Source organism: Balaenoptera ricei, chromosome 14, assembly GCF_028023285.1.
Source record: "Balaenoptera ricei isolate mBalRic1 chromosome 14, mBalRic1.hap2, whole genome shotgun sequence".
In the NCBI taxonomy this organism is placed as follows: Eukaryota; Metazoa; Chordata; class Mammalia; order Artiodactyla; family Balaenopteridae; genus Balaenoptera; species Balaenoptera ricei.
The window spans coordinates 51,574,659-51,587,951 of record NC_082652.1 but is presented as its reverse complement, the minus strand read 5'-3'; the positions used below and the strand labels follow the sequence as shown (position 1 = coordinate 51,587,951).

General features: G+C 39.7%; 1 protein-coding gene across 1 annotated transcript in view; it reads right to left on the bottom strand.

Annotated features, from left to right (window-relative positions):
* Positions 1–13,293, bottom strand: part of MOCOS (molybdenum cofactor sulfurase) — a 55,182-nt gene that overhangs the window by 16,454 nt on the left and 25,435 nt on the right. Inside the window, exons 9-10 of the mRNA XM_059894112.1 lie at positions 10,799–10,961; positions 1,833–1,911 (exon numbers count right to left, since the gene is read on the bottom strand). Of these exons, the coding sequence (XP_059750095.1) occupies positions 1,833–1,911; positions 10,799–10,961 (242 nt within the window). The remainder of the gene's footprint in view (positions 1–1,832; positions 1,912–10,798; positions 10,962–13,293) is intronic.

Here is a 13,293-nt window from a genome sequence, read left to right as displayed (position 1 = left end):
TTTATTAACCAGAAAACGCCATTCCTCTCAGATGCAGCTAAATGAAATCTACAACCAGGGAAGAGCCTGATAAATAATTGCAGGTACCCCTAGATGGCTATATTTCTCTCTGTGAGAAGATTTGTTATAGTGACATGCAGAAATGTTTACCCAAAATTCATTGCCCTAATTGAAAATGTGCTATGATGAGTGTTTAAATCTGCACAAGAACTAGCAAGAGGATGCAGAGTGTGCTCCCCCCTTGGACTCCAGGATGGGCCAGGGCCCATGATGCTCAATTGTATAGAGCACGGTCTTCACACTGTCACCTTCCCACCTTTCCTGAGCACATAGCCCTTCATCATCCCAGCGTGACCTGGGGCACTAAAAACTTGAGTCCAATTTGGATGTAGCTTGAGTATTTGACATATCATTTCATGACTTACTTGTTTGCAGTGCAGAAGGAAATGTACTCTGACCCAGTATTATGCATATCACCAACTACTGAGCACAAACATACCCACCAACTACTTTATTGTGTTAACTAATAGGCAATTAGCATTTTAAAAGACTTCTACTGTATATAAATCCCTACTGAACTGTTAGAGTTAACCATTTTAGTATTTGGGGGGGGTAAACTAGTTGGGGTATTAGATGCGCTGGGAACCCATCAGATAGAGGCCCACAATCAGAAAATTTGTATTCCACATGTTTTCAGGTTGAAATTAGATTTAGGCTAAAAGGGATGCAGAAATTTGATGTATTCAATAAATTGATTTGTAAATATTTACGATCAAGAAATAAAATGAAATCCTATAACACTCAACCTCATTTTCTACGTTTCCTAGAATTTAGCAGATGATTTATCATCAACAACTCAGAGTAGGTAATAATCCACAACTATATGGAATATAATTGTTGAATTATCACCTGAAAGTTCTACAACCTGAGGGACACCTCGACACCCCCCTCAGCTTCCACATCCAATTCATCGGCGAGTTCAGGTTATTCTACCCCCAGAATATATTATATCTGACGCCCACCTGATTTTCTCTCTGACCCTGATCCAAGCCTCCATCTCATCTCACGTGTGTTACTAACACAGATGCTCAGCTGGCCTTCCCACTTGCACCTTTACCGTCTTCCAACTTTTCTACACCCACCAGCCAATCTTTTCAAGCTGTGAATCGGGTCCCTTGACTCTCCACTCCCCTGCGGCCACCCCTCTGAGCTCCACCATGCCTCCTCCAAACTGTCCCCTGCCTCACCTCACCTCCCTCCACACCACACTGTTCCAGGGTCTGCAGGAAGCAACACAGACAGTCCTGCTCTCTCGGGGTCGGCATTCTAGCAGGAGGGACTGCACGTATATGTTGGGGAAAAGATTAATGAGAAGGAGAAGAATTCAGCAGAGCAAGTGGAGAGGGAGGGGCTGGCTCCTAGGGGAGGTCAGGTGGCCCCTCTGAGAAGGAGGCTTTTCAGCAGAGACCCCATGGAGGTGAGGAAGTGAACCCTGCGGGGGTGTAAACAGAGAAAGAGCATTCCAGGCAGAGGGAACAGCAAGTGCAAAGTCCTAAGGAGGGAACATGCTTAGTAGGTGTGAAGAAGAGCTAGGAGCCAGCGTGGTGGGAGTGGAGTGTGCGAGGGGGAAGCGGCAGCAGACTGGACAGAGGATGCAGCCGAGGACTGATGGCACAGGGCATTGCTCTCTCCCCCCCTCTGAGCCGCCCTGCAGCTAGACCTGCGAGTTTCACCTGCTGCAGCCGAGGACTGATGGCACAGGGCATTGCTCTCTCCCCCCCTCTGAGCCGCCCTGCAGCTAGACCTGCGAGTTTCACCTGCTGCAGCCTCACCTGTCCGCACAGACCTTGCTTTGGCAAATCTGAGCCGGTTTGCTGTTCTCCTCAAGTGGCACCGCTATAGGCTCCATCCCTATCGAATGAAGGTTAGAGACAAATTTATCATCATGGAAAAAAAACCAAGTATGTCCCAAAAAAGTCCATTATCCTGAAATATACAAGAATTTTAATGACCCTGGAAATTGGTTGAATCAAGTAAGTGGCTGAGTCTTGGAAAGCTCTTTATAACACAGAGATTCTCTTCATCATTATTGGTACCACCAACAGCGTGTGCATTGAGCAGCTTTGTCATGGAAGCCTCTGCACTGGGGCAGTCACATCCACAGTCCCTGGAATACTACAAATTCCTCTGAAAGCTTTCTCTACCTCTGCATGACTCCACATCCTGACATCATTGCTCACTAAGCTACCTTAGATCCTTTAGAAATAGGCAGGCAGACATGAAGGCTCACTCCGTAAGGATGTCAGCATAGTGTCAATTCTCGGTAGCCCCTAGGAATCAGCATCAGATTGGATTCCTGCATCAATCACCATTATCACCAAGAAAAAAAAACCCAAAAAACTGTTAGTATGTCAGTGGGGTTGGGAAGCCATTCTTTTCTAAAAAATTGTTACATACATCATACATACAAAGGAGTGTTTAACATATATACATAGTGGTCTAAAAAATAATAAACACTCATATACCCAGCACTCAGCTAAAGTGGTATTCATTCTTTCAATAGATTTAGAATAAAATATGTGGAAGAAACTAGAGGAAACTGATCCATGGCCACTGATGAGTGAAAGACCTTTGCTAAAGGCTGGAACGGCTGAGGGCCTCTGCCACTCTGCACTCCTTCTCATCCTTCATGAGTCATTAAAAATATAGGGAACTGCACGAAGCCAAGACACCTGAGCGGAACTTGTGGCGGCTCCTGCTCTGTGGACTCCTCCTGTGTGGCCCACCCGCGCCCTGCACCCTCTCAGCATGGCCGCCAGTCACACTGCTCACCGGCATGACCCAACCTGCCCCCAGCAAGCACACATCAAGCACACCTGTATCCCTGCTCATGCTGGTCCTGCTTCATCACACACAGCACAGCAAACGGGTACATCCATTCCTACTCACGAGCTTCAGATCATGACTGCTACCCAGACCCACGCCAATCACGACAAGCCTTTCACCACAACAAAGACAGAGAAGTAACAATATGCGTAAGAGGTATTTCATCAGCTCTGTCCCCTGCTTGTCCATCTTATGCAAGCACGACCAGTTCCACACTCCTGTCCCTGTGTGGGGAAGGCCAGAAGAGGCCTCATCCAGAAAGCTCCAGAAGTTTGGAGAGTGCTGTGCTGAGTGATTAGAGATGCTGCTGTGTCAAAAGGCTGTTCATGGGAGGATGGGATTGCACCAGGTGTGCACCCACAGGGGAGAACGGTAAAGTGAGTCCTGGAACACTGGTTATGAGGAAGTAACCACAGCAGGGGGACAGCACGTGTACAAGTGCACGGCGGAAATGCACCCCCGGGCTGCCAGCAGGAGGCCTGCGCTCAGCCTCTTTCTACCCTTACCCAAGACTCTGCACAAATCATATATAATCATAAATATGGCGCTCAGCTGGCTTATAAAGGTCATCGCAGGCCTCTTGTTAAACAGGCAACCTAATCTGGGGTCCCCATATGGATTGAGCTCAAGGGCCGCCCCCAACAAAGTTCATGGGGATTGAGTTCATTCCGGATATACTAAGCCCTGTGCTCGTACAGCTCAGAGATACAGAGAAATAAAAGATTCCAACCTCTGGACTCAAGATACCTGAAATCTTTTGGAGTGACAAGTCATTTACATAAAACAATTATAATGCTTTGTTTTAATGTTTATTATTTAGGGCCAAAAGTTTGTCCTACCATACATGTCCTGCAAAGGATGCCCTTCCTCCACCCACAGTGCTGGAAGTCCCTACAAGTGAGCAGAACATCTGATATACCACACCACCTCACAAAGTGCTGCTGATTTGGAGTGGAAGATATGTGGGTATTTGTTTTCTCTCTCTCTTATTCCTTATATTCTGGGATAAATCCTATTTAGTCATGATATACATTTTTATTCTTCAGAGAATAGAAAGAAGAGTAACCCATTCAACTCTTTTTGTATGTTAATATTCTGGGTATCCAAACTTAAACAAGAAAAGTATAATAAAAGAGGGTAACATCTCAATTCAAAGAAATGGAAAGATATCCCATGCTCTTGAATTGGAAGAATTAATATTGTTAAAATGGTCATACTACCCAAAGTAATCTAAAGATGTAATACGATCCCCATCAAATTACCCATGACATTTTTCACAAAACTAGAACAAATAATCCTAAAATTTATATGGAACCACAAAAGACCCAGAATTGCCAAAGAAATTCTGAGGAAAAAGAACAAAGCTGGAGGGACTTCCCTTGTGATGCAGTGGTTAGGAATCCCATTGCCAATGCAGGGGACATGGGTTTGATCCTTGGTCCAGGAAGATGCCACATGCCACAGAGCAACTGAGCCCATGTGCCACAGCTGCTGAGCCTGCACTCTGGAGCCTGTGAGCCACAATTACTGAGCCCGCGTGCCACAACTACTGAATCCCACACACCTAGAGCCCGTGCTCCACAACAAGAGAAGCCACCGCAATGAGAGGCCCACACACTGCAACAAAGAGTAGCCCCTGCTCGCTACGACTAGAGAAAAGCCTGTGCACAGCAACAAAGACCCAACACAGCCAAAAATAAATAAATAAATTAATTAATTAATTAATTGATTGATTTTTTTAAAAAAAGAACAAAGCTGGAGACATAACCCTCCCAGACTTCAGACAATACTACAAAGCTACAGTAATCAAAACAGCATGGCATTGACACCAAAACAGACATATGGATCAATGGAACAGAATAAAGAGCCCAGAAGTAAACCCACACACCTACGGTCAATTAAACTTCAACAAAGGAGGCAAGAATATACAATGGAGAAAAACAGTCTCTTCAGCAAATGGTGTTGGGAAAGCTGGACAGCCACATGTAAATTAATGATGTTAGAACACACCCTCACACCATACACAAAAATAAACTCAAAATGGCTTAAAGACTTAAGCATAAGACATGACACCATAAAACTCCTAGAAGAGAACATAGGCAAAACATTCTCTGACATAAATCATACCAATGTTTTCATAAGTCAGTCTCCCAAGGCAATATAAATAAAAGCAAAAATAAACAAATGGGACCTAATCAAACTTACAAGCTTTTGCACAGCAAAGGAAACCATAAACAAAATGAAACAACTACCTACAGACTGGGAGAAAATATTTGCAAATGATGTGACCAACAGGGTTTCATTTCCAAAGTATACAAACAGCTCATATAGCTCAATAACAAAAAAGCAAACAACTCAGTCAAAAAATGGGCAGAAGACCTAAATAGACATTTCTCTAGAGAAGACACACAGATCAGCAATAGGTGCATGAAAAGATGCTCAACAGCAATTAATTATTAGAGAATTGCAAATCAAAACTACAATGAGGTACCACCTCACACCAGTCAGAATGGCCATCACTTAAAAATCTATAAATAACAAATGCTGGAGAGGGTGTGGAGGAAAGGGAAACCTCCTACACTGTTGATGGGAATGTAAACTGGCGCAGCCACTATGGAGGTTCCTTAAAAAACTAAAAATAGAATTACCATATGATCCAGCAATCCCACTCCTGGGAATATATCCAGAAAAAACAATAATTCAAAAAGATACATGCACCCCAACGTTCACTGCAGCACTATTTACAATAGCCAAGACATGGAAGCAACCTAAATGTTCATCAACAGATGAGTGGATAAAGAAGATGTGGTGTATATATATGCAATGCAATATTACTCAGCCATAAAAAAAGAATGATATAATGCTATTTGCAGCAACATGGATGGGCCTAGAGATTATCATACTAAGTGAAGTAAGTCAGACAGAGAAAGACAAATATCATACAATATCACTTATGTGTGGAATCTAAATAATGATACAAATGAACTTATTTACAAAACAGAAACAGACTCACAGACATAGAAAACAAACTTATGGTTAAAGGGGGGGATAAATTAGGAGTTTGAGATTAGTAGATACAAACAATTATATATAAAATACATAAACAACAAGGTCCTACTGCATAGCATAGGGAACTATATTCAGTATCTTGTAACAAACTATAATGGAAAAGAATCTGAAAAAGTATATATATATATACTATACATATATACTATACTATATATATATATATATTTATAACTGAATCATTTTGCTTATACCAGAAACTAACAACATTGTAAATCAACTATACTTCAATAAAAAAAAATTTTTTTAAAGAAGATAACTTCTCAATCTCACTAATAAGAATAGGTACAAAAATACCAATAAAATTTTAGCAAACTAAATCCATTAATGTATCAAAAAATCATTGCCAAATAGTGTTTTTCTTTTCTCCAAGAATGCAAGGATAGTTCCGTACTAGACAATCTACTAATGTTAAGACATCACACTAATAGACTATAGGGAAAAAATATAACCAACAGATGCAGAAAGAGCATTTAGTAAGAACTATTAGTCATGATAAAACTTTTGGCTAAATTAAAAAAAACTACTTTAGCCTGGTAAAACAAATCTATTAAAAATGTACAGTAAATACAACTCTTATTTTTGAAACTTTAGAAGCATTTTATTCAAGTCAGTAATAAAAAAAGGATATTTTCCATCACTGCTCTATGCAATAAGAAAAGAGAAAAAAGAAGGAGTGGATAAAAATTGAAAAGGAAGATATGAAACTGTCATTATTAGAAGATGATATGCCTATTTATATAGAACATGCGAGAAAATCTTCAGACCAACTAATAAAACTAACAGGAATTCAGAAAAAGTACTGGGTAAAACACTGATATATGAAAGTCAATAGTGTTTCTAAACTACAAAAATAACCAATTAAAACATTTAATAGAAAAAAAAGATAGTGCTCAAAATACTCAAATAAACAATTATATAACAAAAAATGTGCAAAAATTTTCTGGAAAATACTATTAAAATTTTGGAGTAAAGAAATCTTCATGGAGAGAGATACTATTTATATATAGAGGACTCAATATTATATGATATAAATTCTCCTGAAATTAATTTATGATATTGCAATCAAAATATGCTTACAAAATATGTAATTTTGCAATCAAAATCCAGTAGGACACACCAATGAAAATAATAGAGAATGTCAGAATGGATAAAAAGCATGAGCCAACTGTATGCTGGATACAAGAAACTCACTTCAAATATGATATAGGCAGATTAAATGTAAAATGGAGCCATAAAGAAAATGAAAAGGAAGTCTACACAATGGGAGAAAATATTTGCAAATCTGATCTAAAAAGTGACATATTCAAATATATAAAGAATTCTTACAACTCAATAATTAAAAAATAAGTAAGCAAAGAATTTAAATAGATATTTTTCTGAAGAAAATATACACATGGACAATAAACACATGAAAAGATAGTCAATATCATTAGTCATTAGGGAAATGCAAATCAAAACCATGTGAGGTACTGCTACACACCCATTAGGATGGCTATTAAAAAAAACAACAACAACAGAAAATAACAAGTGTTGGGGAAGATGTGGAGAAACTGGAAGCTTCATATGTTGCTGGTGGGAATGTAAAATGGTGATGGAGTCACTTTGGAATTGCTAAACACAGAGTTACCATATGACCCAGCAATTCCACTCCTAGGTATATATCCAACAGAATTGAAAACATATGTCCACACAAAAATTTATACATAAATGTTCACAGCAACGTTATTCATAATAACCACAAATGGAAACAATCCAAATATACATCAACTGATGAATGGATAAAAAAAATATGGTATATCTATACAATGGAATATTATTCAACAATATGGATGACCCTTAAAAACATTACACTAAGTGAAAGAAGCCAGTCATATATTGTTTCCATTTATATGAAACATCCAGAATAGGCAACTCCATAGAAACAGATAGTAGATTAGTGGTTGCCAGAAGCCGGGGATAAGGTTGGGAATGGGGAGTGACTGCTAATATGTATGGGGTTTCTCTTTGAGGGTGATGAAAATGTTCTAAAATTGATTGTGGTGATGGTTGTACAACCTTGTGAATATACCAAAAATATCATTGAATGGTACACTTTAAATGAATACATTTTATGGGATGTTACATAAATATCGATAAAGCTAGAAGAAATAAATAAAAAGGTGGAAAATGATACACCATGCAAACACTAACCAAAAGAGAGCTGAATGGCTATACTCATATCAGACAAAGAATTTCACACTTCATACTTTGGAACAAAGAAAATGACCATGTATAAAGAGGAGCATTACTTAGGGAACAATTCACCAAGGAGACATAATAATACTAAGTGAAGCAAAAACTAAGAGAACTAAGGGAAAAATAGACAAATCCACAATTACAGTTGGGGACTTCAACACACTTCTTTCAGTAATCAACAGAACTGGTAGCGAGTACATAAAAATTCAGCAAGTATAGAGAAAAACAGCAATACCATCAACCAACTGGTATAGAACTGACATCTATAGAACACTCCACCCAAAAACAGGATACACATTCTTTTCAAGTGTATATGGAACACTCACGGCAATAAATCATATCCTTGGTCATAAACCAAACCTTAACAAACTTTAATGAATTTAAAATCTATAAAGTATGTTCTCTCTTTTGGAGAGTTTAATGGAATTAAACTGAAAATCAATAGCAGAATGAAAACAGAAACATCTCCAAATATATAGAAATTAACACACTTCTGTAATCCATGGGTCAAAATGAATATAAAGAGAACAAGTAAGGACATAAAAAGATGCTTAATATCATTAGCCAGTAGGGAAATGAAAATTAAAATCATGACGAGATGGGAGTTCCCTGGTGGCCTAGTGGTTAGGATTCCAGGCTTTGACTGTTGTGGCCTGGGTTCAATCCCTGGTCAAGGAACTGAGATCCCGCGAGCCACATGGTATGGCCAAAAAAAAAAAAAAAAATCATGATGAGATGACATTACACACCTATTAAAATAAATAAAACAAAAAATACTGACAATACCAAAAGCTGACAGAATGTGGAACAACTGGAACTCTCATACATTGCTGGTGGGAAAGAAAAAAGATACAGTCATTCTAGAAAATGGTTTGGCAGTTTCTTTTAAAGGTAAACATATCCTTACCATATGACTCAGCAATCAACGCCTAGTATTTATTCTAGAGAAATGAAAACTTGTGATCAACCAAAAACCTGCACATGAATGTTTAGAGCAGCTCTATTCATAATTGCTCAAAACTGGAAACAATCCAAATGTCCTTTAACAGATGAATGGATGAACACACCCTAGTATAGCCATACAATGGAATACTACTCAACAATAAAAAAAAGAATAAACTACCGATTCATGCAGTAACTTAGATGGGACTTAAAGGCATCATGCCGAGTGAAAGAAGCCAATGTCAGAAGGTCACATATTGTATATTCTATTTATATAACATTCTCAAAAAAATAAAACTATAGTGATAGAGAACAGATCTCTGATTGCCAGGTGTTAAGGGTGGGGAGAAGAGAGACTATAAAGGGATAGCATGAGGGAGTTTTCTGGGGTGATGGAACTGTTTTGTACCTTGATGATGGGAGTGACTACACAAATCTGTGCATGTGTTAAAATTCATAGAGGGAACAAAAGGCCAAGAATAGCCAAGACAATCTGGAAGCATGAGGTAGAAGGACATGCACTACCAGATATCAAAATTCATTCTATAGTTATTAACATTGGCTTATTGGTTCAAGAAAAAATAAACCACTGGAACAGAATAGAACACCTACAGCCAAGAAACATAATCATTGAATATATGGAAATGGGATATATCACAAAAGTACAGCTCTAAGTTAGGAGGGAAATTGGAATATTCTATAAATGGTAGGTGGAGTGTGGAAGGAGAAGGAATGAGACCAAGGAGAAGTACCTAGGGAATTTCAGCTATATCTGTAATGTTTTTATGTCTTAAAAGAAGGAGGAGGAGGAAGAGGTAGCGGAGAAGGGAGAAAGGAGGGGGGTAGTAGGAGGTAAGAGAAGTGGGGAGGAGTAGGGAGAGGAGGAGGAGAAATTGAAGCAAATGTGGCCAAATGTGAAGGTTTGTTAAAAGTGGATGCTCTAAGTACGTATTATAGTATTCTCTATACTTGTGCTGTCCAACACTGTAGCCACTAGCCACATATGGTAATTTAAATTAATTAGACTCACATAAAATTAAAATGTAGTTCCAGTGTCCTGCTAGTCACATTTCATGCACTCAGTAGCCACATCTGATTGGTGGCTACCAAACTGGACAATGTAGATGTTGAACATTTCCATCATCACATAAGGGTCCACTGGACAGAGCTGGCCTATGAATTTATATGTGTTAGTTCCTAATAAAAATCCACAAGGGGGAATTCCCTGGCAGTGCAGTGGTTAGGACTCCACGCTTTCATTGCTGAGGACCCAGGTTCGATCCTGGTCTGGGAACTAAGACCCCGCAAGCCGCGCCGCCAAAAAAAAAAAAAAACTCCACAAGGAAGAATCAAAGCTTGCAGAACATATGATGAGTGAAGGAATTAAAAGGAATGTAAGTAAAAGGACAACATATAATTTCAATATCTATATCTCTTTACTTTCTGATTGGACTGTCAGATCTTTACCTCTTCCCAAAAATCTGCCCCCAAAGAAATCCCAAAAACACAAAAGGAACAAACTTTCCGTTGTCTCCTCTAGACATCATTTCACTTCCTTCTGGATTATTTTAATATTTGGTAAAGGAAAAGACATGACTTTACTTTCCTATGAGAAGAAAAGCTACTCTTGACAGCTGCTTTGTAAAAATGAACCCAGTTTTCAGACCTTGGGCTTTGATGACCATGATCCTTTGCTGCAGGTCAATGAAGGGCTGGATCAGGCAGAGCCGGGGTTCCTGCTTCTGACTCAGGCAAATACCGTTGTGATTCACAACCATCCAGCTCCGGTCATACAGCAGCCCTTGATTTCCTAGAGGCCACCTGGTCACCTGAACAAAAAGGTCAATGTATTTTAAGCCAGTGCTCCTCAAAAATCATCTTCGCGTTTATTGCACAGCAGCTGGACAAAAGCAGAGGACTTCAGAAATTCAGCACAGACTCTTGAAGGAAAAAAGGGATGAAGAGAAGGAAGTAAAACAAAGAAGACAATGCAAAGGAGACTTTGGGATTGAGATACCTTCCATTCACCCTCCAGATCCAGTTTGCACCCTTCTCCACTTCAACCTGCTTTTTAAGTAGGTAATGCGCGTGCACAGTACAACATTCTGGGAGCACAAGAGTGTACTTGAAAAGTAGGTCTCCGCCCCAGCCTGTGTCCCACTCCCCTCCCCACAGGCCTCCACTGCACCTGCTTTCTGTGCGTCCTTCCACAGTGGTGGATGCCTGAACAGGCATATCCTGGTACTACAGACTTATTGTACAAATTGTGGCTACACTGGAATGGTCCCTGAGTTGATCCACTTTAAGTGTGTAAGTTTTCCTCAATTCTTCATATTTCTACAAAATTAAAATACAAATTATGCCCAGTGCCCAGATCTTGCATTTAATACCATTCTCCAATAAAAAGAACCAGGACTCCTTGGAGAAATGGTCTATTCTAGGGCTGGGTCAGGGAATATACAAGATGAGCCAAGAGCACCCTGTAGTGCTAGAAAAGTAAGGAAGTGCTCAAAAAACAAACTGATGGGGGTATGTCAAAGGGACGCAGGAGTCATGAAAGCATGCCCAATGGCCAAAACTGGAAAATATTGAATAGTAATAATAATAATAATGTAGTACTGAATTATAACCCAAAGTATAAAATAAATACCCATGAGTCCAAATAAATAAATAAATAAATAAATAGAAAAAGTCAAATCCCTCATACAGAAGAATCCCAAATAATTGATGTAGGTGTTCCCTCCTCAAGAAGGTGGAGCATAAAACTCCTTACCCCTTAAGTGTGGGCTACACTTAGTGACTTGCTTCCAAAGAGAACAGTATGGGAACAGAGTGGAGGGGAAATTTTACAACAAAGAAACCTGGCAAATACCAGGTGATCCAGGTTAACATCAATAGTGGTAAGTCATGCTGACAGTACCCTAATATGATATGATGAGAATAGCCCTTTACTTCTGTGGTCCTACTTCCAAAACAAACCATAACCCCAGTCTAATCCTCAGAAAGACATCAGACAAACCCAAACTGATGGATATTCTAAAAAATACCTGACGGATACTCCTCAAAACTATCAAGGTTATAAAAACAAGGAAAGTCTGAGAGACTGGTGCAGCCCAGAGGAGCCTAAGGAGACACAAGAACTAAATGTCATGTGGTGTCCTGGATGGGATCTGGAACAGAGAAAGAACATTAGGGGAAAACTAATGAAATCTCAATAACATGGGACCAGGTCTTTGCAGGAGTTTTGTCCACAAGTTACACAAGTTGCTTACAGCGCGGCAGGTGCAGTAGTTCCATGCATGAGGGCCCTTCTGGAGCCAGCTGTCTGTTAAAGAAGGGTGTAGGTCAAGCAATGCTTTTGAAATAGTATTACGATTAAGAGACCAACATTCGCGCACTAATTGTGAATCAATTTCATCCCGTCATTTTCCTCTGAGCACTCAAATCAACTTCTCAAAGGAATCTGAAAACTTCAATTGGGGGTAATGAAGAAAGGAAAGCAATTTTTAATCTAGGGGCACTTTGGGGTGGGTCCTGCTGGGAGGGACCTGAGGGAATACTGAGGCATCAGGGAAAGTGAAGGAGAGGAGCTGCGGGCCCCAGGGGGAGGGTGCAGAACTCAAGAAGAAACAGTGTCAAGGTAAACTGAACCTCAAGCAAGGTAAGCCCTGTATCCAAGACGCAGAAATGTGGTGCAGTGGGGTGGGAGTGGGGAGGGTACTTTGAGGACTGACAAACCTGGGCTTAAATCTCACCTCAGCTAGTTATTAGTTTTGGACAACTAACCTTCCTGAACCTTGGCTTTGTCATGTGTAAATTGGACATTATTCTCATTTCTCATAGGACTAAGTGAAAACTAAAACAAAGTATAAAATGTAAAGCAACTGAAATATATCAGATGATCCACAGCTGTTAATCCCTTTACCTCTGCCCTTCACTTGTCTTGTGTATCAGACCTCTCCCCATAGACTATGGCTGCTTCTGCTAGTACAGCACTCAAGTTCAGCAATACTATAGTCTACATAATTGTAGCTAGGTCCAGAAACCACCATTAAATCATTATTTCTATAGGAGAACATGTTTTGAATTACAAATAACTTTTGAGAAGACAGTCTATTATTGGGAGGCATTTCTCCATGGATTTCTCATTTCTGCATGCTT